Here is a 27,674-nt window from a genome sequence, read left to right as displayed (position 1 = left end):
GTGGAGATTGTGGAAAAGGTGCAAGAGAAGTTTACCAGGGTGTTGCCTGGATTAGAAAGTATGAAGTTGGACAAACTGAATTCATGAAGAGAAACATAGCCTCCTTTTCTTTGATGGGGGGAGGGGTGCTGTTGACGTATGAGGCCTTCTGTGACGTATGTTTTGCCCTGTTCATAAAATACATAAAATAGTCTTCAGCAATAGGCAAAACAATGGCTTTCACTTGCTGCCAGAGGAAAAAGAATGTTTCTGACACTCAGAAGAAAATATTAATTTTAATAATTTATGAGGAAATTATGAAATTTAAAACAAAACTGAGAACTTTAAAGGACTCAAAAATAAATTCAGCTAGCATACAGAGTTCAAGATAAATTTATTATTAAAGTGTTCTGTCACCATATACTACCAAGAGATTGATTTTCTAGCAGGCACTCACAGTAGATATAATAGAATCAATGAAAAGTTATGCACAAACTGTGGTTTCCAGTTAATTTGGACCCATCAGGGCTAGTACATTTAGGTTCAATTAAGTAATTGCCTTAGCTGAAGTTTCATTGAAATAGTTAAAAAACATACAAAAAGACAAACTACAGTCTAACTAAGTAACAAATTATGTATTAAAATGAAATACAAAATAAGTTAGAACACTAGCAAAACTACTACAGTATTGTAAAACTATATTAGTTCCTATTAGTTATCGATGGAGGAATTCAGCCTGTGTATGCTGACATGTTCTTTTGAGTGACTGTATATGAACATATTCAGCATAGACAGCTAGTGCAGATAGTGGACTATCTTCAAACGGTGCTTTCAGCTGTTCTGAGTTATCTTACTGTTTTTTACTCGCCAGCGATCAGTGAGAAAATTCAATGCTTTTTGAACACAAACATGCAAGTGACGCGATTTAAAAGCAGTCACTCTAAGCAGGGTGTACTGTCTAATGGCCACACAAGTGCTTGCAAGTAATGCTAGTTAGAAACTGTTCAACAACAGTCTCTTGTCCCAATTAAATGGCATAGTGTCCAAATAAACGAAGGGAATCCCAGCTATTTTCTCGATTTGTTTTTGTCCTTTGAGTTGTCCCAAATAAGTAGCTGCCCTGATTAACTGATGGCCAAATTAACCAGAATAATTTGTCAGTACAGTGCAATGGGTAAAAGGCAAATTGCTAATATGAAAAGCAAATAACATTTCAGAAATAATACTGAGAACATGAGCAGTAGAGTATTGAAAATGAGTCCATAGATTGTGGAATCAGTTCAGTGTTGAGGTGAGTTATCCATGTTGGTTCAGGACCCTGATGGTTGAAGCGTAATAACTGTTCCTGAACTTGTGTGGGACCTAAGGCCCCTGTACCCCCTTCCCGGTAGCAGCAGTAAGTAAAGAGCATCGTCTCGATAGTGAGGTTCCTCAATGGATGCTGGTTTTTGTGGCAGCACTCCTTGTAGATGCGGCTCAAAAGAAATCTCCCAGGGAACTACATCTATTTGAAGTGCATCTAGCTGCAGCTCCTTGAAGACCATGTTAGAAATCTGGAGCAGCAGCTGGATGACCTTTGGCTTGTACGGGAGAGTGAGGAGATCATCGATCAGAGTTACAGGGAAGTAGTCACCCCAGAGTTGCAGGAGGTGAGTAGCTGGGTGACTGTCAGGAGAAACGGAAATGTGAATAGGCAGTTGGCGCAGAGCATCCCTGTAGCCTTTCCCCTCAATAAGTATTCTGTTTTGGATATTGTTGAGGGGGTTGACCTCCCAGGGGAATGTCATTGGCACCAGGTTACTAGCACTGAGCATGGGTCTGTGGTGCAGGAGGGGAAGAGGGGAGTGGTAGTGAAAAGGTATTCAATAGTCAGAGGAACAGTCAGGAGGTTCTGTGGATGTGCACAGGACACCCAGATGGTATGTTACCTCCCAAGTGCCAGGGTCAGGGATGTCTTGGATCACATCCACAGCGTTTTGGAGGGGGAGGGAGAGCAGCCAGATGTCTTAGTACATAAGGAAAAGCAAAGAGGTCTTGAAGAGAGAATTTAGAGAGCAAGGCAGAAAGCTGAGAAGCAGGACCTCCAGTGTAGTAATTTCTGGATTGCTATCAGTGCCCTGTGCTAGTGAGGGAAGAAACAGGATGATTTGGCAGATAAATACATGGCTGAGAAGCTAGTGCAGGGGGCAGGGCTTCAGGATCTTGGATCATTCTGGGGGAGGTATGACCTGTACAAAAGTGACTGGTTGCACCTGAACCTGAGGGGGACCAATATTCCCGCAGTCAGGTTTATTAGAAAAGTTGGGGAGGGTTTAAACTAATTTGGTGGGGCTTGGGAACTGGATTGAAGAGACTCAGGATAGGACCGATGGTTTTATTTAAAAAAAAAAGCAAAGATTGTTTACAGTCAGGCCGTCAGGAAGGGCTAGCAGATGAAAGGGCAAAATTGTAGCCAGCAGGGTAAGTATCAGTGCATTAAGGATGCAGAATCAAAAAGTGTAGCAAATACTGTACCCAGAAGTGTTATATCTCAGTGCATGTAGTACAAGAAATGAGGTGGATGATCTTGTTGTACTATTACAGATTGTCAGATATGCAGTGTAATTGTGGCTGAAGGATGGTTGGTTGTATGTCCAATATTACATGTTATATTGGAGGGATAGGAAGATGGGGAAGAGGGGTGGCATAGCTTTGCTGGTGAAGGATGGCATCAAATCAGTAGAAAGATGTGGCATAGGATCAGAAGATTTTGAATCCTTGTGGGTTGAGTTAAGAAACTGCAAGGTAAAAGGACCCTGATAGCAGTTATATACAGGCCTCCCAACAGTAGATGCGATGTGGACTACATTTTACAACAGGAAGTATAAAAGGTGTGTCAAAAGGGCAATGTTATGATAGTAATGGGAGATTTTAACATGCAGGCCATTTGGGGAAATCAGGTTGGTAATAGATCTCGAAATGAGTTTTATTGCATGTGTGACAAAAGACCAAGTTATCAGAAGATTGATGCCGATAAGAGAGATAAGAGAGACAATGGGGAAACATTCAAAATGCTAATAAGAGAGAGAGGAAAGAGTTTAACGAAAAGAGACACAGTTCCGAGTATTGTCAGACCGGTTGCTTTGAACCTGAACTGTTTGAAGTTTGATGGACAGGCGATACCCCAGCAGGGGGATAAAAGGAACAGGTTCACTAAGGCACGGGACACACCACGACACCACGAGATAACGAGACCCTGGAAGTGCGGTGTGCCCCCCCCCCCCCACAAGTTGGTGGGAGTTTTGGAGGTCTGGTCGCGGAACCGACCATTGACGCACAGGGTGAAAAGGGTACGATCAGCGGGAACCTGGTGTGTGTGTCCGCCCTTGCCTGGGTGCCGGGTTCACCGCAGAAGAACAATCGTATCTGGAACGGAGGGGTCACAGTCGGTGACCTCAGAAGATATTAAAAGGGCTTGCGCCGAAAGCTAACTGCGAAGATCAAAGGTCTGTCTGAATCCGATTTGCATATTCTCTCTCCAACGGCACAACAGCGATTGCTGCGAACTGTACTAAGCTGAACTAAACTCTGCGTCACTTGAGACTGATCATTTTATCCCTAGACTGCGATAGGGCTTGATTGATTCCTATTATCCTAGTCCTGTGTACACGTGTGTTTTATCATTGCTAACCTGTTGCATTTATATCCTTATGATTAGAGTACTGTGTTACGTATTTCTTTAATAAAACTTTCTTAGTTCCAGTAATCCAGACTCCAACTAAGTGGTCCATTTCTACTGGTTTGGCAACCCAGTTACGGGGTACGTAACAAATGCCTATGAGATGGCTTTTTAGAATAGTTTGTCGTTGAGCCTACTAGGGGATCAGCTATACTGGATTGGGTGTTATGTAATGAACTGGAGGCAATTAGGGAGCTTAAGGTAAAAACCCTTAGGAGGCAGTGATCACAGTATGATTGAGTTCAACTTGAAATTTGATAGGGAGAAAATAAAGTCTGACGTAGCAGTATTTCAGTGGAATAAAAGAAATTAGTGGGATGAGAGAGGAGTAGTGTATATTGGAAGGAGCAGCTGGCAGGGATGACAGTAGAGCAGCAATGGTGTGAGTTTCTGGGGGAAAATGAGGAAGATACAGGATAGATGTATTCTTAAAAAGTGAAATACTTAAATGGCAAAATAGTACAACCATGTCTGTCAAGGGAAGTCAAAGCTAATGTAAAAGCAAAAAAGAGGGCATACAACAAAGCAAAATTTAGCTGGAAGTAAAAAGATTTGTAACTTGCAGTCTTCAGAGTTTAAATTAAAACTCTTGAAGTTTTAGGTATAATGTCACAGGTATGAATTAATGACACTTATATACAAAATTGAGGTCAATCATTCTTCAAATATAGATTTATCAAAGATATGCCATACCAATGACACAGTATGGTAGACATTTAGATTGTGTGTGTGTGTGTGTGTGTATGTATTACCCATTACCCCTATTTGTTAATTTTTTTGGGGGCTTATGGGGAGAATACTTTTTCCTTCCCACCATGGATGAAAAAGAATTAAGGTAGAATGGAAAATCCATATTGGAGAAGTGAAATTCCAATTTATTATGGGTGCACTTGCATCTAAATTAATTGGGTAAATTTATGTTTGACTCACTTATTTTGGGGAAATGAGTTTGTGAAATCAAGGAGATTGTATTTTTGATATGTTGTTAACCATTTAAATCTAATGACCATGGGCCAGGCTTTTTTAGAACCTAATGAATGCAGTTTTCGAAGGAAAGTGAAAATGCCTGATCTGGCAAAAGATTACAGGTTAAGTACCCATTATCTGAAATGCTTGGGGCTGGAAGTGTTCTCGATTTTCGATTTTTTTTTAGATCTTGGAATATATGAGGTAGCTTGGGATTGCCATCATTTCCGACTCTGAATTTGTTGTCCCAGTAAGCAGTCTTTGTTTTACAATTCTTCATCACACGTATTTGACAGTAAAAATTATTACGTCTTTAAAAAGATGAAATTATAATGTGTGCAGAGTAACAAAAGCCGCACGGCAGCTTTGGGTGAATACCTGAATCAACTGTTGAACAACAAACGGTAGGCTTTTAGTTTCCACCTATGATGCTGTCTTGTGGATAAAAAGTTGCAGTCCACTCCTTCTAGGTTTTTTGTAAGATATAAAAACAATCCACTTTGTAGATGTGGCCCGTTGTTAGACTTTCCTGATAAGCAGATTCTTTAAGAATTTAATGCCTTACTTTTTAAATTTATTCAACCCAGCCTGCTGAATATTTACAATTACCTTCAATTTTCAGTTGGTTGTGATAGATCTTTGCTTGTTTAATGATCAGCATATCGTTAAGTAGCATATGTTCACTCCACTGACGATACATGATCGAGAACTTCACTTTTTGCTTTATATCATGTTTTTCTATTTTTCATTAATTTTTGCCCATTATGTATATGTAAGGTTACTTCTCAGAGCTGTCTGTGGTGCACATCATCTGGGAACCTCCCAGTGTCTTGTGGAATTTTCCATTTGCGACAGTATGTCAGCACTTTAAAAAAAAACAGATTTTGGTAGCTTTTGGATTTTGGAATTTCTGATCATTTCAACCTATACCATTCATGCACTTTGTGTGTCAGAAGGAACAGAAGTGCTTTCCACTGTGCTGCTTTTCTTTGGCCTTCCAGCATATCCATTTTCCAGTCATTTTTCATCTTTTCTAAAGTTCTACCCATCATTACCCACAGCCACCTTTAGATTGCAGGAATATTTTCCAACTTGAAAGGAAAGTTTAAAGCTATGCCTTGGTTGTGGCTGATTAACTCACTGTTGACTAAGATAAATATAGTGATGTTGAGGATGATGAGAATATTGATCGAGTAAAAATTGTTAGACTTGGTGTTTGCTTCAGCTTGTATTTGGTATAGTTAGTTCACTTGGATGAAGTGACTACTGCTAATGTAATGCATTATGTTCAAGGTGAAATTTATTTTTAGTTATGTTTTTGAGAATAATGTTGGCTTGTGTCAGGATGCTTTGAGAATGAACATTGTGTTTAATTTGTTCCCTTCCTCTATTCTGTTAACAGGAAGACATGAATCTCAATGAGGATCGTAAAGTTCCACTCAGAGGGAAAGATCTGACAACAAAAAGAGAAATGGTTGTTCAGTATATATCTGCAACTGCCAAATCGGTAAGACCTTCTTAAAACTAAATTTGTCACTTTTTGGACAACATGATAGTGGCAGTTTGCAGTTAGATGTTAGCTTAATTGATCTGCTTGCTTTTGATGAACTGCAATCCATGGTTGCTGCCTGAATCTGTCCTCTTTCATGCTTAAGCCTGCTGCCTGATCATGTAGTTTTAGAAATGTCTTCTACCATGAATAAATTGATGATGAGGATTTGGTGTCCATCACTCAACATAATCTGAAATGTGATACTTTTACTCCTACCAATAACTTGCATCCCTCGCATCTTCTGCCTTGGCGATAATCCAAGTGATTTTCGAATCTTGGGTTGTGTGTTTTATGCTTCCAGTTGGCCATTAAGTCCAGTTGCACTTTCCACATGCAAAATGTAATTTCAGTTGATGAATTTAATGGTCATTTTTGTTAAAACCAGGCAATTGCACATTGAAGTGAGTTACTGTGAAATTATTGAGCGAAGTGGATCTGAGTTTTACCCAATAATTATTCCTGTTTTTTTTTGAAAATGCTTATCTTACAACCCAGTAAATGTTTACTGTTGTTGACACTTTAGTGGCATGAATTACACAACACAAAATTCATACAGCATAATAATTAAGCACCACCCAAAACAAAATTGAAGTATTTTCAAACAGTATTTGCATTAAACATTTTAATGATTTTTGTTTTGAAAGAAGCTGAGCGTAGTATCAGTTTTCCTAATATGCAGATAGAACGAGACTGTGGTGCCACTGGTGGAACTGCTGCCTCACAGCTCCATCTACCCAGTTTTTAGCTGGCTTGTGGAATTTTTATGTTCCTCACGGCCATGTGGTTTTCTTCTGAATTTTAGGATTTCCTCCCATATCCTAACTAGGTGTGAATTGCCAGACTTATTGGCCACTGTAGGGATATAGTGAGTGGTCTCACATTGAGAAGTTGATGGCAATGTGGGGAAAATGAAATGAGATGAGTGTAGATTTTATATATTTATAGACACTTGATGTATCAGTAAGTTGTTGGGCCTGTTTCTGTGGTGTATTACTTTAAATGTGGAATGTTGCTGAAGTAAAATAAATCGTAACAGTTGTTCTTGGTATCCAAGAACAGAAATATATTGCAAGGGATAACGAAAGTTGCTGCAAGTGTGAACATTCACATTGAGCATGAGGTGTATTCTGATATTTTTCTATTTTTCATTTGAATTCAATTGGGTAACCAAATGCTTTGGGAGCAATGCAGTTGTTCCTTGGTTTATAATTTTCCAAGCAACCAAAGCATGTGCTGGGGGTGGGATACTGATAGTTATTTTACCCATCCACCTTATACGTAAGTGCACATTTCAATTACTACAATGAGAAACATTCTCATTCTTTTTTATATATAAATAACTAGCTAATGTTTACTAACTTTTTAAAGCAACTCCTCAAATTGAGATTTTTAAAAATATTAAAACATGCTCAACTTCCCAGAGACGCAGCTAACCCATGCAACAGAACTAAGTGGCATGCCAGCTGGAGGCATTAATGTGGAATTTTTGAATACTATTTGCTCAGAAAAAAGTGGTTTCAGTTCATAATTAATTTTGTATTTTCATATTCATTTGGATCTGCTTTGCTCTTCAGCTGATTTAAAGTACTTCAATATTGCATGCACTTTTGCTTTACTAAAATGGCAGAATTAATGCTACTGTCTATATTGCTGAGAAGAGTTCCTAATCTGTGCCTATGGTAAATACATAGACCATAGAATAGTACAGCACAGTACAGGCCCTTCAGCCCACAATGTTGTGCTGACCCTCAAACCCTGCCTCCCGTATAACACCCCACCTTAAGTTCCTCCATATACCTGTCCAATAGTCTCTTAAACTTCACTACTGTGTCTCCCTCCACCACTGACTCAGGCAGTGCACTCCATGCACTAACCACTCTCTGAATAAAAAAACCTTCCTCTAATACCTCCCTTGAACTTCCCACCCCTTACCTTAAAGCCATGTCCTTTTGTATTGAGCAGTGGTGCCCTGGGGAAGAGGCGCTGGCTATCCACTCTATCTATTCCTCTTATTATCTTGTACACCTCTATTATGTCTCCTCTCATCCTTCTCTCAAGAATATTTTTAATCAATCCTCATTACTGCATACAGTATAGGAATATCAGTTTATTGTCACACTGTTTCTCAGATTTACCTATTTGCCATTGTCAACATACTTTTGAAATCCTTTGTTATGGCAGAGGCAATTAGATTCATGCTCCAATGGGCTTGTGACCTGTGCATATTGCTGTTGATGGACCACATATTTGTTGAAATGGGTAGATGCATTTATATGGAATCATTTAAGCTGTTTGTGCATTTTACATCAGTATTCAATAAAATCATGATAGCTCAATGCCAATATTGCAATTTTGAAGTCCTTTTTTTAAAAAAAAGTCTTGAGTTAAAAATCAAAGAGAAAACAGTGTTCATTAGAAAGAAGCAATGTAGAATTGTTCTTCAGTTACAATTTTAAATAATGCATGATTTTTACATTTGAGTTAAAAATATTACTTGATTTTCCTTCAGCCCAGAGGATCTAACCAGTTAAATACTATTGAGAGATTCCATTAAATTTCACTGGTGTAGGATTGCAGAGAGGATGTACAAACTTCACTCGGATAGCTTCAGAGCTCTGATCACTTGGATTTCTTCCCACATCCCAAAGGTGTGCTAATTGGTAGTTAAATTGACCACTCTATTACCCTAATTTAGGAGAGAGACAGGAAAGTGATGTTGATGGATGTGGATACTGAACTAAGTGGCTACATCAGTATGAAGTTGGTTTTGTTATTAAAATATAATAGCTTTCTATTCAATTGTTAAGTGAAACCTATCACAAATTTGCAATAGCCTCAAAGGTCTATAATAAATGAGCACTTGCCCTCCCCTCATCCTTTCTCACTTAGTTTTTGATTGTATGCTGAATGTTGCTTGCTTTATTGAAACAGGCTGATATTGGGATTTTTTTTATCAGCTGTCTCAGATGGCTTCAAATTCTTAAACCTACTTTTTGAAACATTATACTTCTTTCTCCATTGGTCAGATTTTGCTTTCTTTGCTTGCTTTCTTGATGTTTTGTGATTTTATTATCCTAAGTTATCTGTGCTGCCTTTGCTGTAATGCATTAGTAAAATGTCAAAAAAGCATGATTGGAAAGAAATCTGTCTGGTTTGGGGTTAATCTTATCATTTTAATACCAAGCAGACATACACTGCAACTTGTATAGGTTGAGGTAAATTGAATTTAAAATTCAATTTCATTTTTGAGTGATTTGTGTTTCAGTGAACTGTTATTCAGTGAATTAATGTTATTGTCTAATAAAGAAATATGAATTAACCGTGTAAAAAGCACAGATAGCTCAGAGATCTTTGTGAAAATATCTGAATATATAATTTGAAAAATGCAATTTCAGGGAATACATGGTATCTGATAAACAGCAATATACAGTAGTGTATTGATGATCACTCATGCATTTTGACATAGGTAAAATATATCTGAATAGTCATATTAATTATAGCAATAAACACAGTTTGGCAGTTTTTTTGTAAAATGTTACCAAGTTGTCAGCTGAGCTCAACATTGATTTTTTTTCAAACTTTGGAAGTAGAGCGATTAATAGTATAATAATGTTCATTCATTTTGTGAAATCCGACACATTTTGTATTATAAGTGCACACATTTTAATTCTGACATTAATTTATTAGGAAAATAATGAGTTACCCCTCTGGCTGTTCCTTCTCAACTAGGGCTTGGCTAATGTGGAATAATATGATCACTAATGCAATAGCTGTACCCACCTTGCACTGTGTGTGAGATTATTTGTAGGCATCCATGTCAATATAATTGACTGATTGATATTCTTGCCTTATACCAGTTAATTTTGCTATTAAAAAATAGTAAAAATATTTCTCAGTTCATTCCAAAGGGGATGAAATAGAATTTCAAATGTTACAAAATCAGATTTATTATCGGTGATATGAAGTGAAATATATTATTTTGAGGCAACAGTGGAGCAAAGATTTGAAAATACATAAATTACAAAAATAGTGCAAACCAAAAGAGAGATGGTGTTCATAAGTTCATGGACCGTTTGGAAATCTGGTGGTGGAGGGGAAGAAGCTGTTCCTAAATAGTTGAGTGTGGGTCTTCAGGCTCCTGTACCACCTTCCCAATGGTAGAAATAAAAGGACATTCCTCTGGTGATGGTTCTTAATGATGGATGCCATCTTGAGGAACAGCTTCTTTGAGATGTCCTTGATGGTAAGGAGTGTTGTGCTTGTGATCAAGCTGGCAGAGTTTATGATCTTTACAGCCTACTGTGGTCCTATGAATTGAAGGCTGCATACCAGACTGTAATACAACCAGTAAGAATACTCTCCATCTCTGCAATTAAGCAGTTCTTTGTCTTAACCTGTTAGCAGTTTGGACTTGACTTTAATTGTAAGCCTTTAGTGAAGAATTCAACTTGGCTTTCATGATTCATAAGTTTTGTTGCAACTCAAAATTTAAATTACTTTGGTGCCTTTCTTTCATGAAGCCAGTAGGAGTTTCTGATAGCTGTTGCTTTTGATCCTTTATGATAACTTGGACTGAAGTTAAGCTATTGAGCCATTGGTTTTCCACCTTTGGCATGTTTTATAATAAAGGCAGCACATCCAGTCTCCCTCTTATCCTTAGGAATAGTGCCATTTTCAATACTTGGCAGTAAAGGTAAAGTCATTCAATTTATCTCTGGAAGTCATGGTTTAATCATGGGCTAGACCAGTAGAGATAGGTTATACATTGTTTTGCAAAGTAAAGAGCCAGAACGTGTTCTGTCTGATCCACTTCCTGTGCTCTTCCATATTAATATCTTTATTCTGTCGCTCCTCATAGCATTGTCCTCTCTTCTGCCAAAGGGATGGAATGGGTCCTTTGAGATGCCACGATAGCATAGTAGTGTGACGCTATTACAGTTTAGGGTGTTCTGGAGTCTGAGTTCAATTCTGGTGCTGTTCCGTAAGGGGTCTCTGAGTATTCTCCCTTGGAATACACGGGTTTTTCCCAGGGGCTCTGGTTTCCTCTCGCAGTCCAATGGTAATTTAATTGGTCATTGTAAATTGTCCCATTGTTAGGTTAGGGTTGATCAGGTTTGTTGGGGAGTGTGGCTCGAAAGGGCGGAAAGGCCTACTCAGTGTAGTTTCATTAAAATAAATATTAATAAAATTAATAAAATAAATATAAATAAAATTAATAAAATTAATTGATTTAGAATAATACAAACAAAAAACGGTCCAGATTAAGCACTTATTCAAATTCATTTAAAACTTTTAATTAATAACGTATTAAAATGAAATTAAGATCAATTAGAATGTCATATTTTTGTACAACCATGCATGACCATGGTGGTGCAGAACACTGATGCATTTAGTAGAGTTAGCCAGTTCTCCAAAGAATTGCAGATTAGCTATCAGTATGTTCCACTTCACCAATGATATATAGTATTGGACTTAGGTTTGCTAAGCATTTCAGATAGCATCCAGTTTTGTTTCTCATAGCTCAAGCTATTTTTGACTTTCATGTCACATTTAAAGCTTCCATAAAGTAAACTTTATAAAGTAAACAAGCTAAGTTGATTTGTTCATGATGAACTCCTCTTACTGATGTCAGATTAGCAATAATGAGCAGCAAAAAAGGGCTTAATTAACATATTTGATTTTTTTTTTGATTCAATAAAGTGTTTGCATAATGTACATGTGGAAAGACAGTATCACAATTGAAAAAATCAAGATTTGAAATTGGCTGTACTAGTTGATATTTTAAATATACTCTCAATTTCGGATTCATTTTATGGGTCATTCGAAAACTGAATTTCTTTTGGGTTTGGTGAACACTTTGTTGAATAGGAAACAGCTTTTTTTCTGGAAGTACTGCATCAGTCATATAAATAAACAATTATTCTAAATTGGGTTCAATGAAAGTTGACATGGAGGATACATATGAGATTGTCGCATGATCTCAATATTGAGGTTATATGTAGTGTTTTTTTTTGGATTAAAATTTTAAACCATCAAATCACCACATATATGCATGAAAATTGGTAACATTTTACTGTGAAACCTGCTGAAATTAAAATAGAAAATAGTCAATCTGTAATATTTTCTAAATCAGATCAGCATGATTAGTTCCTTGTTCAGTATTACTAATGCTGCAACTAAACTGCATTGTAATTAAGCATCGAAAAGCTGTGCTCACTAATAATGTTGCTGTTTTGTTAATTTTTTTGCCCCTCCCAACAATATTAATTTACACTGCATTAACCACTGCATTCAGATAACCGGAAGCAAAGTGTCGGTGAGTACTGTTAACTAGTTTCATTTATTCATGGAACAGCCTGTTACAGGCTTATTGATTAAATATTAGTTGGAATTTATTCAAATACACTCGTTATTCAATAAACAATAAATAATTGGATGTATTTGACCTATTGTTAGTGTTTGAGATTCACTTGGAAATAATTGGTCCTGGTGCATTGGAAATTTTATTAAGGGAATGTGCATTTGGATTATAATAAAATTGTAAGGCATCATTTATTGCCGATGTTTATCATTTTGCAGCTGCGATTGAAAAGTTCATCAAAACTGTATTTTAAACTTCTTTTATGTTTATGTATTTTAAGGAACATCTTCATAATTTCTTTCATCATTGTTTAGTCTCATTCATTTCTGAGGTAATTCATTGTCTTCATTAATTCAGTTTAAACAAACCATGATCCTGCAGGTATGGGATGAGAGAAACAGTGCGATCTTTTTTCCTTTGTAAATTAAAGTTTTTTTTTGTCCAGATGTTGCTGGCATTTCTTAATACAATTGTAGGAAATGTGCAAATCTGAAAGCTTCAGTCTTAAAGCTATTGGGAGTCCGCTGTTATATCCTGTGCCAGGTTACATCTACTGTAGGGTTCAGAAGACCATTCAATGGAATGAGCTTTGCAATGTTCTTGTGGACATAAACGCAGAAAATTGTGGAAATCCTCAGGATGTGTTGGAGCATCTATAGAAAGTCACGAGTTAATGTTTTGTCATGGAATGGTCTTTCAGTAAAATATTAGCTGTATTTCTGGTTCCACAAAACTACCCTGACTTGTTGAGGATGTCCAGCAGCTACAGACCTATTTGTACTTAAGAATAAGTTATTTCCATTATTTGATCTTATGTTTTCAAAAGTGTGTATGATTTCATTATTTTATTTCATGATTTGAAAGCTCCAAAGTGTTAGTGGACTTGACAATGTAAATGTAATGAGGTTTCCATGTGGGGTAATTTGAAAGATCAAAGTAACTGGATAATGGCGGTAAGTTTTTCCTTTTCAGCTGTAGTTGGAATCAGTTAAATTCTTTGTTACAGGGTCCTGAGGATACTGAGTAGTTTGATTTTTGGCGATAAGTATATGAACAGTTATAGGGATAGGTGATGAAAATTGAATTGACTTCATAGATCAGTTTATCTATGATGTTGTTGAATGGAGGAACGAGTTTGAGGAGTTGCTTGCTGTATTTGAAAATAACTTGTGTTTTGCACATAAGGTCGGAAAGCTTTGATAGATTTTGATCTTATATGCAAAACTTTGATCTAAGTATGTAGGGCAGCAAAAATACCCTTCACTACTTATCCCTTCCTTAATCACTAACCTATTAATTCCCCATGTGTACCTGCATCTGCACTGTGGAAAATCCCATATTGGCTATCTACAAGACAATACAGAGATGGCAATAAAACTTTCTAGAAATTTAATAACATCCTTTTTTTTTGGACATATCTGTCTTCTCGATTTCAACTGGTCTTTAAACTGCAGTTGTGCCATTTGTATCATTGTTTTCTCCATCCCGACTGGCACGTTACACTTTGATCACATCCTTCGCCCCTTCAGTCTCTGATAGCTGAAACTATCAATAATCGATATCAGTAGTTATTCTGCAGCAGCGTCATAGCAAGGCAACTTTGTTTCAGGTTCATAGGCAACAGTTCACATTCCATGCCATGATGGGAGATTGTCAGAATAATCTGACAACCAGTCTCTTTGATCGATCTACATACAGGAAGGTTTGGGCTGGCTTCTATTTGAATAGCTGCAAGAACCTTGCTCAGGTAGCACACCCTCACAGACTATCCTTTCAATTGCTGACCTAATCACAAAAAGGCCCCAGCTCATTTGTGTTCACTCCCTATTCTGGCAAGGGTGGCTGCCTTTAGATACTGTATGCATTTTTTTTCTCTATCAGTCTATCTTGCCATCGAAGTTGTAGAATGACGAGGGGCTGAACCTGCCATAACTCTGATCCCTCCCATCTGTTTTCCCAATATCTTTCTATTCTGATCTGTATAGCTAATCATCTACCTTCCAGAGCCAGCATTCATTACTAAGTGCCATTCCCGTTATGTTTTATCACGTTAGTCACAGCTTGCTGTCATACTCTGCCTTCTGCGTTCACTTTTCCATTCCTTTTCATTCGCAGGTCTTCAATCAAGAGGTTGATAGTTGTTATTTAAATTTCTTGCAGCGAGATTGTTAGTGGGCTGACTCACTTGGTCTTCCTTCTCCCTCTGGTTCTCTGTGGTCAGCAGTGGTGAACTCTCATTTTACCTGACACATCCTCTACTTGAAGCACATTGTACATTTGTGTTCTTGGAGGTGGGAATGACCTGAATCCTGGTCCGTCTCATTTGCATTTTACGAGACACATGCCATGAGATGCCATGACTATATCTCAACTTCCCCAATTTCCCAAAATGCCAATTTCTTTCTGAAATGTGGGAATCCTGTATCTGGAATAGAGACTCTTGTATTTCCATCATCTTAACCTGGATTTCACATGGCCTATATGGAATCTGGGTTTCTCCCTCTCCAAACCCATTTCAAAGCAAAGAAATAAATATACACAAAACATAGATAAGACAAAATAAAAGTCAGTGCATGCACTTTTCTTCCCTCTGAAGCTTCAGTGAACTGAAAAATACTTGGAACATACAGTTAACACACATTAAACACGTTCTAAAGAACAGAGAAAAAGAAAAGATGGATGAATGTGGTCTCCACACTCTCACATTCATACAGCTTCTTGAAGAAACTGCCTCTGATGACAGCCTGCAAATTCATTTCACAGTAAGTAACGCACTCTTCCTCTGGGTTAGTTGAAACACACTGCAATGCATTTTTAACAAACACATGACAGACTTAGCATCCACTCACTCATGCATATTCTCCCTCTCGCACTCTCAAGTGAACACATGAATGTCCACACCTCACACTACACACCTCAGCCTCAAACCATTCACACTTTTATGGGGGGAAGGGTGCAGTACGAATGATCCCTCTGGGTGAGTTGGGAAGGAGATACCCTTTGCTTGACTCTTCCTTATCAAGTGCAGACACTGTGGTTTTCCCACTTTCACCCCACGGAGGTCCACCTAGTCTGACCAGCCTACTGGCATCCTGTTGCCCACCAGTAGGTTCATGAGACATCCAAATCATGCACCGTTGTTGGTTCACCCCAGTAATCGACACTTCTCACATGAGGGGTTCACTCTTATTTTTTTTTTAACCTTTATATATGTTAATCTCCTGTCAAATCACAAAACCCTACTCTTAGTGCCAATTGTGTGAAATCATGTGTGCAGGTTCGGTGAGTGGGAACAGAAGACACTTGCTACTAGTAATTATCTATTTATTTAAAGGTCGAGCCAAACGATAAACATTCAGTAAACCATCTGAGTTAAACTCAGTTACAAAAACATATCTAAAATGTGTTCCCAAGTTCCCTCTTAGTGCAGCATACTTCCACTGTTTCCGTGGCACCATCCACGACCTGCCCCACGGTGACCCAGAGAGCAAACATGATCATGTGCTTTCAACGCACTAGATTTGTACTCTGCCGTCGCTGTGACATTATCAGTTATATGGCAGCTAGTGGGAGGGGCTGCCACACTCCTTAAACAGGCAATCCCTAGCTTAGCACGGGAGAGTCACTTTCAATGAACATGTAAGGTGGGCACTTGTTGCAACACAAGCCATCAGTTCAACAGTTGTGGCATTTTGTTGCTATTGCTTTGGGATATGCGTGACTTGGAGACCTGGAGAAGGTAAATAATGGGGAAATGGGCATGTAACTGGTGAGTGAGTGTGGGCAGTGGGGCCTGGTTTGGAAAATTTAGGTCCTCATTTGACAACAGATTCTCTCTACTGCTACCCATAAATACAAGTTAATTCTTCCTTTCAAGTTCTGATTACCTATTAAGGTAATGCGGGATTGAGTGTTGTCACACGTTTTAGTATTTGATATACTATGGTGTTAGGGGTGTTTGTGGAGGTCAGACATTCAAAAGGATGTTGAGTTGAATATTTTCACTGTTTGGTTGCAGTTTGTTTTGAGCACTTTCAGATCAGGTGTAAAGTAGGGTTAGAATCAGTACTTTTTGCATTACTTTCCCCCTTAATGTACCCTAGATCCAAACATCTCAGTCATGCACAGTAGTTTTCCATTGTGCTATCTTTTTTCTGGTTGTATCATTTTGGAAGCGGATAGATTTAAGTTGACCATTGTCAATGGGCATATATTTGTGTGTATTAGATTTTTGAAAAATGGAGTGATCTTTAATATTGCTATTGTAGCTGTGTTCTGATTTGAGTTGACTGATTACTCTGGTTAGTGAAAGTATGCAATTTTTCAACAATTTCATTTCAAAGTTGGAATATAAAGATGAGCTTGAGCATTTCTATTTTACTTCTTTGCCAGTGTTTTGGAAAGAGAATCTTATGTTGCATTTGCACCTACTTTGAAACTTAATGTTGGCTTCTGGCTATTTAGCTTTCATCTAATGATGAAGATTTGATAATAAGTGCTGGTGGAATATACTTGATTTTATGTAGTTGTAGATGGTTTTATATTTTTAGAAAACTGTGGAGCTAGAAGTGCAGTAATTGTATACATCACCTTGTGATCCCTTTGAACATTTGGGTGGTTTGTTGACTTCCAAAGATTCTAGTTCTCCAGGAAGAAAGTCTTTCTGGTCTCAGTCTTAACTGAAATATCCTTATCCTGTTGTTTTGACCCTGTCACCAACCTCCCCCCTCCCTCCACTCTCAACTATGCAGAGACCTCCTTGTAGCACTCATCCCATTCAGAATCTCATTATATCAGCATTATATCGGGCTGACCGGAAGTGCACTGAGAGCGGTAAGCGCAAAGGAGGGGGGCTTGCTGTTCTAGTTAACAACGGATGGTGCAATCCTGGTCATATTACGATCAAGGAACGTGTTTGTAGCCCGGATATTGAACTTTTTGCTGTTGGACTCCGGCCATATTCCACCGAGATGCAATACTGGGTGTCATGGGAGGTTGTTCCTGCCTGTGGCCATAGAACTTTGCAGCTCCTCCCGTGGAGGGTCAGACACCCTGAGCCAATAGACTGGTCCTGGACTTATTTCCATCTAGCATAGTTTGCATATTGTTGTTTGATTGTTTGTGGTTTTGTATTGCTATAGTTGTGCTCTATTCTTGGTTGGTGCAGCTGTAACGAAACCCAATTTCCCTCAGGATCAATAAAGTATATCTATCTATCTAAAAATAACTTAAGATTAGAATAAATTTTAAAAAAAACAAGTGGAATTGGAAATATAAGTAATGTAGCTTCAATACAAACTCAATCCTGAAAATTCTCCGCAAGTTGGGCTGTATCTATGTAGAGAAATAATGTTTTATATCCATAATGCTCAGTTTTCCTCTCTCCTCAAACAAAGCATAATATGACAAGGAAAACAGTCCAGTTAGCCTGAATGTTTTGGGGAGAGGCAGGATTCAAGTGGACTCCTAAAACAGCATCGAATGTGAAAATGATTATCTTTATTCCACTTGCAACAAAACCAAGAATGTCTAGCATGGTGTCTCCTGAAGTTGCACTCAATAGGCATTTTTATTGTTCATGTGCACACCAGTGTTAAATAATCAGAAACTGGGTCAGACCTTGTTAGTTGGGAATCCTTGTGCTTGAATTGGCCTGATTCAGATGTCATGTGCCTAGTGCCAATGGTTACCCAGAGGATTCCAGATTTTCGGGATATGGTCCAGTGAGTAGCAAGCTCTTGGGCAATATAGTAAGAAAGCCTTAAGCAAGAGGTATTGTTTTATTGTCCTGTCGAGGGTAGTATGTTCTTGAAAATGCCAGTAAAATCATTCCTGTAAACATTTTAATATAGTTTTTGCTGTAGATTCACTTTTAGTGGTGTGTCATTAGTGCCAAGCTTTAAAAAATGGTTTGTATGTTTAATGATCATGAGGTTTAATTCTTGATTATGATAATACATAAGAAACAGCTATTAAGATAGTTGGCTAGAACATACTGGAAAACGCCAGCACAAAGCCACAACTTTTTCTTCCACAACTTGTGCCAGGGAGTTGGGACTCCTGACACATGGAATCTAGCAGCGACCTACTGACTTGGTGCAAAGCTGTGAGGAAAAGTTTAGCCAGTTGTCAGTGCTTTCTGAAGTTTCTTGTCAGGCTTTTCAGTACATCCACATGTCTAATGAAATTAAGTTATACAAGATCATATTGCCATGATCTTGCTATTTTGGGTCAGCACAGTGCTCACCCGGAGGTCAGCATAAGGTTATCACAAAAATAAATATGTATCATTTATGTGGATGACAAGTTTTTGGCAACAAATTCTGGCCCAGATTAAACACAAGCAAAGCCAGTGTTTAGTATATTGCAATTTTGATTAAAAAATAATTAATTGGAAGCTTTCAGAAACTATGTAGGTAGTGACAATACAATGGACACAAGTAGAGTCAGATATTTTAATTTGGTGTTCACTGTATTGTTGGTTATGTTAAACTTTGAATTATGATATTGAAATATATAGATTTATGAATTATTTGAATAGAAAGGTCTTAGTTTGTTCTCAACTTTTCTGATGTATCAGATCTAGATTTTATTGATTAAAAATAAAGTAGGCTTGGTATAGGTCTTTAGCAAACTGAATCTGCACATTAACGAGCATAGCAGTGATGTGATTGTAAATTATTCTGGTAAGCAATATTGTTGGTATTTTATTTCTTACTGTAGGAATATATTCTTGAAAAATCTTTATTACTTCTGCCTGTGAAATAACTTGTGCAGTTAATGGCTGCAGAAGTTAAATTGTTCAAAACTCCTTAAATATTCAAAAATCACAGAAGATGTCAGATTGTTGTCACTGGGGCTGTAATTTCCTACCAAGAAAGGCCTTAACTGCATTGGCAACATTTGGTTGTAGTGTATACAAAAAGGGCAACAATTTTGCTTCTGACGTAATTTTCAGTTGTTTTGCTGTACAGCAACAAGGTAGTATTTTGTGTATTGTTAATAGCTTAAGAATTTTTGTCTTTGAATTAAATATTAATATTTGAGCTAATTTGTCAGAAATTCATACAATGGCCACATTATTCCACTGAATCTTAAGAATCTAGCTAAATAGAACACCACAGAATGTTCCTTCAAAAAAAACCTTTGAGCAGCATGCATTAATTGTACATAAAATATATTGAGTACATTAATGGTGAAAGAAGAGGCTATAAAATCATGAGACATGGCCTATTCAACCTGTTGAGTCTGATTTGCCATTCAATCATGGCTGATTTATTTTTCCTTTTAACCCCATTTTCCTGTCTTCTCCCTGTAACATTTGATGCCCTTACTAGGCCAATTTGGTTGAGAGAAATTCTTTATTCTGATTTTTCACAATATTGTGTCAAACTTGTTTAATAACTACTGACGCATATCAGAAACTATCTACATCAATGATGCTACAGTACAATTCAGACATTTTACACTAGGGAATACAGCTTATGACATTTGATGAGAGTGTAGTATCAGGGCCATTATATCGGCATGGATTGAGGGTGGATTAGTGAACAGAAAGTTGGAGTGAATGGGACTTTTTCAGGTGTGCAGGGAGCATTTATTGTACTGCAGAGATTGTGTTGGGGCTGCAGTTATTGCACATTTGGATTATCTTGATATTGTAATACAGTATGAATTGATAGGTGGAGCATTCGGAAGAGTGAGTTGAGTTGTGCAATGAGGTTGGAATTTTTTTCCATCTCCATTGTCCATTATCTGCAGCATACACTTTGAGATTGTGCCTGTTGCATCCCTTTGTTCTGCATAAGCCAATGTCTGAATGTAAAGTGCATCATTTTAGGATTTTACGCTTAAAAAAAATACTAACAAGAAGTTTTCAGCAGGCTGAGGAACACACACCAAATGCTGGAGGAACTTTGTAAGCCAGGCAGCATTGTTCTGAGAAAGCCAAATCATTGTTCAAGTTCTGATGAGTCTTGAAGAGTTTTGGCCTGAAATGTCGACTGTACTTTTTTTCAGATGGCACCTGGCCTGCTGAGTTCCTCCAGCATTTTGTGTGTGTTGCTTGGAATTCCAGCATCTGCAGATTTTCTCTTGTTTGCAGCAGGCTGAGGAATTGGGTTGGATTATTCAAATAGGTTTCCAGAAAGTTTATAGAAAATGGATACATTTCTAATTTGTTTTACTGTTTTATCTTGCATATGTTGGTTCATTCCATTTTCATTGGACATTTTGAACAGCTTGCGAAATAAGGCCTAGTAATAGATCTGGAAATACCATCTGTATATTTAACTTAATATTGTGGTAAATATTAAATGAGAATTTTCGTTTCTTTTCTCTGCCTTCACATAAAAGAAATTCCTATCTTTATCTAACTGTTACTTTGAATTGTGACCTGTGATGCTGAAGAGGGCTCAAAATCTTTGACACTTATTCTGCCATCCAAAGTGACAGAAATTACAGTTCTTTTCAGAATCAGATTTATTATTACTGACCTATGTTGTGAAATATTGTTTTACCACACCAGTACAGTGCCAGACATAAGAATTATTAGAAATAAAAATAGTGTAAAAGATGAATAATAAGATGGTTTTTTGAAAAAAAAATCATTTTCATAAGGAAAACTAAGATCCAAAGTAGGTTAAAGTTTAATCCTGAAAGTTGTATCATTGTTTACAAATGGATTGTTTGAGCTAATTGCTTGCTGTCAGTTCTTGATTGGCTGTAAGGCATTTTAGGATGGTGTGATGTTATTTAAAGCTCCATATAAGTACCAGACAACAAGAAAAAAAACTGCATGTACTGGAAATCTGGAGCGACACAAAATGCAACTCAGTGCATGAGGCATTACCATTCCTATCACTATTACTATTGTCACTATTCTTATTACCCAATTATACGCCACCAGCTGGCTGGTGGCATAGTGGCATCAATGCTGTACTTCAGGGCGAGAGGTCCCGAGTTCGAGTTTGAATCTAGCCAGCTCCTTTGCACGCTCTTCATCCATGCCTGAGTTGAGTGTCAAGCTAACGACTCGACCTCGTAAAAGAAAACACCTGGAGAGGGATGGGCTCCGCCAGGTTTCAGATGCCCAAGACACGCCATATGATGAGCATACCAAAAAGCTTGTCATGACGGCGCTCCGACGACTCCACCAGGTGTTAAGGGCGCGCGCGCACACACACACACACACACACACACACACACACACACACTATAATGTCTGATGGTTACTGCACAGTTCCTCCTTGACGGGGTAATGTGATTATGATACACTTTGCTGATTACTAATGTGGTCAGACAGTATTTACAGCACCTTAATTGACTCCATTGTCTTAACTGCCTCAAAGTACCAGTATCAGGGTCTCCTTTTCCCGCAAATGCCTTTCAGATAGGATGTTGTATCTATACAATGATAGATTCAAGATGGTTTAATGTTATTTCCAGTATACAAGTGTAAAAGAGAACAAAGCACGCAAAATGCTGGAAGAACTGAGTCGGCCGGGCAGCATCTTTGGGAAAGAGTATTGTCAATGGTTCGGCCCAAAACATCGGCAATGGACTTTACCATAGATGCTGCCTAGCCTGCTGAGTTCCTGCATCATTTTGTGTGTGTTGCTTGGATTCCCAAAATCTGCAGATTTTCTGTTGTTTGTGCTAGGAGAACAAGGTAATTGTTACTCTGGATCTGATGTAGCACAAATAATGCAATGAGGTAAATAAAGCAATAATAATAATAGTCTCACAAAAAATGCTGGTGGAATGCAGCAGGCCAGGCAACATCTATAGGAAGAGGTACAGCTGACATTTCGAGCCGAGACCCTTTGTTGGGACTAACTGAAAGAAGAGCTAGTAAGAGATTTGAGAGGGGGAGGGGGAGATTCGAAATGATAGGAGAAGACAGGAAGGGGAAGGATGGAGCTAAGAGCTGAAAAGTTGATTGGCAAAAGGGTTACCAGGCTGGAGAAGGGAGAGGATCATGGGACAGGAGGTCGAGGGAGAAAGAAAGGGGGAGGGGAGAGACAGAGGGAGAAAAAAGAGAGAAAGAAAGGGGAAAAAGTAAAAAAAAAATACGTAAATGAATAAAGAAGGGATGGGGTAAGAAGGGGAGGAGGGGCATTAACGGAAATTAGAGAAGTCAGTGATACAGTGTTCATGCCATCAGGTTGGAGGCTATCCAGACAGAATATAAGGTGTTGTTCTTCCAACCTGAGTGTGGCTTCATCTTGACAGTAGATGGATGGATATATTAGAGCGGGAATGGGACGTGGAATTGACAGTAGGAGATGGCCTTCTTCATGATTGGAGTGGGACAAACAGTCCATGAACAAGTTGGTTGGGATCCTTCATGATGTCACTGGTCTTTTTCTAGCACCTTTCTGGATATATGGATATATATATAATGGTGAGTAGGCTGGTGCGAAAAGTAGATTTGACTGCCTATTGTAGAGCTTTCCTGCCCAGTGCAGTGGAGTCTCTGTACCATGCAGTGATGAGGCATGTTCCCTACTGCACATCTGTAGAAGGATGTGAGAATAGTGCAGCGCTCTTTAACCTCAGCTAGTAGAAACATTGATGAGCTTTCCTGATTGTGTAGAATATGTTCTGGGATGAGAGTTTGTACGAGATGTGCACTCCTGGGAGTTTGAAACTGCTTGGAGCTTCCACTAATGTGTCGCCATGTAAAGAGGGGTGTAAGTGGTGAATAGAGTTGTATAGCCAAGAAATGAGCACTTTGGCTTATCATAATCATGATGATCTTTTCGCATATGTACACTAGTCTATATCCTCTTGTATCTTGCTTATTTGTTTTTCAAAAATGCCTTTTAAATGTAGTAATTATATCTGATGCCATCATCGCCTCGGGTTCCAAGTTCCAGACATTATCCACATAAGATCTAACCTTTCTGATTCTCTTTTAAGGCCCCTTCCTCTATCTTAAATTAGGTTTTTGATACTCCTGCCATGGGAAAAAGATTTGACTACTCCACCTGCACCTCTCAATTTGGGATGTTTTTGTTGGGTCAGTCTTCAACCGCCTCTGCTTCAGGGAAAGCAAGCTCAGCCGATCTGATCTCTTCCCTGTCTTGGGGGTACAGCTACGCAGTAGGTTGTGCTGCTTTCTCACACTCCAATGTCTCCACCCTAATGTTGCCTTTATTGGAAAGAGTATAGTCGAGATTTTGGGCCAAGACACTTCATCAGGACTAGAGAAAAAGGATGTCAGAGTTAGAGGGTGGGGGGAGGGGAGGAAGAAACAAGGTGATAGGTGAAAGAGGGAAGTGGGGGAGGGGTGAAGTAAAGAGCCGAGATGCTGATTTGTAGAAGAGATACAGGGCTTGAGAAGGGGGTTCCTGATAGGAGTGGAGAAAAGGCCATGAAAGAAAGAGAAAGGAGGAGGAGCACCAGAGGAAGGTAATAGGCAGCTGCATAGAAAAGGTGAGAGAGGGAAAAGGGAATGGTGTGGTGGGTATTACTGGAAGTTTAAGAAATCGGTGTTCATGCCTTCAGGTTGGAGGCTACCCAGATGGAATATAAGCTGTTGCTCCTCCATCCTGATGAGATAAGATGATGAGAGGCATTGATCGTGTGGATAGTCAGAGACTTTTTCCCAGGGCTGAAATGGTTGCTACAAGAGGACACAGGTTTAAGGTGCTGGGGAGTAGGTACAGAGATGTCAGGGGTAAGTTTTTTACTCAGAGAGTGGTGAGTGCGTGGAATGGGCTGCTGGCAATTGTGGTGAAGGTGGATACAATAGGGTCTTTTAAGAGACTTTTGGATAGGTACATGTAGCTTAGAAAAATAGAGGGCTATAGGTAAGCCTAGTAATTTCTAAGGTAAGGACATGTTCAATGTAACCTTGTGGGCCGAAGGGCCTGTATTGTGCTGTAGATTTTCTATCTTTCTATCCTGAATGTTGCTTCATTGCGACAGTAGAGGAAGCCATGGACTGACATGTCAGAATGGGAAGTAGAATTAAAATGGGTGCCAACAGATCCCCCTCTTTCTGTTGGACAGTGTAGGTGCTCAACGGAGTGGTTTCCTAATCTACATTGGGTCTCACTGATATACAGGAGGCCACACCGGGAGCATTGGATACAGTACATGACCCCAACAGACTCACAGGTGAAGTGTCGCTTCACCTGGAAGGACTGTTTAGGTAGTGATGTGCACTCCCAGGAGTTTGAAACTGCTTAGAGCTTCCACTGATGTACTGTTGATGTAAAGAAGAGTGTAAGTGGTGAATAGAGTTGTATAGCCAAGAAATGAGGAGGTGTCGGGGCAGGTGTGGCATTGTTCCACTTACAAGGATGTGCTGGGAGGGAGATCAGTGGGGAAGGATGAATGGACAAAGAAGTTGCGTGGGGAGTGATCCCTGTGGAAAACAAAGTGGGGAAGAGGGAAAGATGTGTTTGGTAGGATCCCGTTGAAGAACGTGGAAGTTACGGAGAATTAGGTGCTAGATGAGGAGGCTGGTGGGGTGATAGGTGAGGACAAAAGGAACCTTATCCCTGGTGGGGTGGTGGGAGGATGGGATGAGGGTGGACGTGCATGAAATGAAAATGTGGCTGGGGGCACATTGATGGTGGAGGAAGGGAAGCCCCTTTCTTTGAAGGAGGAGGATATCTCCTTCATTCTGCAATGAAAAGCACTTGTGCTCTGTCTGCCAGAAAAAGCAGGATCTCCCAGTGGCCACCCACTGTACTGTACTCTTTTCCTTAGATGCTGCCTTGCCTGCCCAGTTCCTTCAGCATTTTGTTTGGATTTCCAGCATTTGCAGATTTTCTTTTGTTTGTCATTATTGAGTTTGAATATTCTCTTTGACTACATGATTTTAACCAAGTGTGTCAGCTTATCCCCACATTCTATAACCATGCCATTTAGTTGGTAAATTGGTGATTACTAGGTGCCCCTGGCATCGGACTTTGATTGGAAAATCAGGGTAAAATAAAGGGAATTACTATACATTTCTTTAAGAATTGTTACATCATGATGAACCAATTGGTATCCTGTGTTGTATGAAAATCGGAATAAAATCTTGTTTCTCCTGATGAAATATGACCTGTCCTTGGCCAGGTACCCAGGCCACAAACTGCCCTCTTGATCTGTTTAAGACACAGTATATGAAAACTTAAATTTTAAAAAAAGTGTCAACAACTTCCTTTCTTTTTCTTTTGATCACATGATCTTGCTGTTATTTTTTTATTTTATTAATAATTTTGTGCACTGAATACTAGCTGCAGTCCTTGTAAAAAGTATTCATCCTCCAGCCCTTTGTTCACATAAATGAGTATTGCAACCAAAGATTTTGATCAATTTAACTGAGAATTTTTATTGTTGAATCACATGCTCATTTTTTTCACAGTCGAGCCTGAAAATCAGTAAAAATTGAAAAGCCAACAGTTTAAAAGTATTCATCCCCCTTTCTTCAGTAGTTAGTTGAACCATCTCTCGCAGTCAGTAGTCTCTTTTTTTGACAAGTCTCTATTAACTTTGCATAATGTGATGGAGGAAGATTTGCCTGTTCTTCCTTATAAAATTGCACAAGCTCTACCAGGTTAGTTGGGGAGCAGCAGTGGACCGCAATCTTGAGACCTTGCCACAAATGTTCGATTGGGTTAAGGTCAGGACTCTGACTGGGCCACTGATGGACATCAATTTTCTTAATTTGATGCCACTCCATGGTTGCTGTGGCAGAGTGCTTTGGGGTATAAACATAGAAACCCTACAGCACAATACAGGCCCTTTGGCCCACAAAGCTGTGCCGAACATGTCCTTACCTTAGAAATTACCTAGCCCTCATTTTCTAAGCTCCATGTATCTATCCAGGAGTCTCTTAAAAGACCCTATCGTATCCGTGATGTTAAGGATGTTGTCCTTAAAGACAAACTTCCTTCCCAGTTAAAGCTTTCTGGCAGAGGTTAGCAGGTTTTTATCCAGGATCTATGAACAGCAGCATTTAACTTCCATCAATGTTGACCAGCTTTCTAGTCCCTGTGGCTGAAAGGCATTCCCACAGCAAGATGCTTCCTCCACCATACTCTGTAGAAGGGATGGTGGTACATGATATTAGATTTATGCCACATGTATTGCTTAGCGTTGAGGCCAAAAGTTCCACTTGATTCACATCCAACCACATCTTTACAGTATCTTTTAAGTGATGTTTTGAAAAGTCTTTATGGTCAAGGATATGCTTTTTTTTTAGCCAGTGCTTCTTCCTTTGCACTCTTCCATAAGTACCCTTTCTGTGCCAGGCCTTGGAGATTGTGGAGCCATGAACTTCATCTCCATTTGCAGCTATAGACTTTTGCAGCTCACTCAGAGTGACTGTTGGCATCACAGTAGCCTGTCTTACAGGTGCCATTTCTTCTCTGGCGACTAAATTTAGAGGGGTGGCCTGACCTAGGCAGTGTGACTATGGTTCTATATTTTTTTCCACTTTTTCACGATGGACTGCAGTGGGATATGTTCAGTGTCTTTGAGATGGTCTTGTATGCTTCCCTGTAGTTGTGCTTCACTATCATTTCCCTGCCCTGCCTTGAATGCTCTTTTGTCTTCATTTTTGTTTGGCCTCTTGAAAATTTACCATGCTGTTGAACCTTACAGAATTGATTGAAAATAGGTGATCCTCCAACTTTTTATTATACATAACAAATTGGATGAATTGGTAAGTCAATGCAGTATATAGCAGCTAAGGAAAGTTAGAAATTGAGACAATAAAATATGAAAATGGTTGTGCAGGCTGAATACTTTTTCAAGGCACTGTAAACTCGCACTAATTAAATCATAATCTAACATTCACGGATTTCTGATGCTGTATCTTTAAGTCCACACAACATCTGCCATGGGAGGAAGGAGGCATCAATTCTGTTCTTGTTGAAATACAAAACGAATCAAGAATGAAGTGTGTAACGTTATTAATTGATGCAGGGTTTCACTTTTGTCAACTGGTGGTAGGAAATGTGTGAAAGCATCTGAATTTTAAATTGTATCCTGGCATGGTGTCTGTTCATAGTTTTCTGTTCACCATGCATATTAATTGTTTAGTTAAAGAGGTACTAAAAGTGGTGGCCAGACATGCTGACATTCCTGAATGA

The 27,674-nt window shown here is 38.8% G+C and overlaps 1 protein-coding gene across 4 annotated transcripts in view; it reads left to right on the top strand.

The window, feature by feature from the left end:
- The window catches only part of diaph2 (diaphanous-related formin 2), a 638,125-nt gene that overhangs the window by 69,556 nt on the left and 540,895 nt on the right, over window positions 1-27,674 (top strand). For 3 of the 4 annotated variants that reach the window (XM_063060627.1, XM_063060628.1, XM_063060625.1), the window contains 2 exons: window positions 6,066-6,170; window positions 12,511-12,531. In XM_063060627.1, the coding sequence (XP_062916697.1) occupies window positions 6,066-6,170; window positions 12,511-12,531 (126 nt within the window). The remainder of the gene's footprint in view (window positions 1-6,065; window positions 6,171-12,510; window positions 12,532-27,674) is intronic. The other variant, XM_063060626.1, reaches the window with a different exon arrangement.

Source organism: Mobula hypostoma, chromosome 10 (genome assembly GCF_963921235.1).
Source record: "Mobula hypostoma chromosome 10, sMobHyp1.1, whole genome shotgun sequence".
In the NCBI taxonomy this organism is placed as follows: Eukaryota; Metazoa; Chordata; class Chondrichthyes; order Myliobatiformes; family Myliobatidae; genus Mobula; species Mobula hypostoma.
Note: the sequence above shows the minus strand (reverse complement) of the source record. Positions and strands in the feature narration are given on the sequence as shown.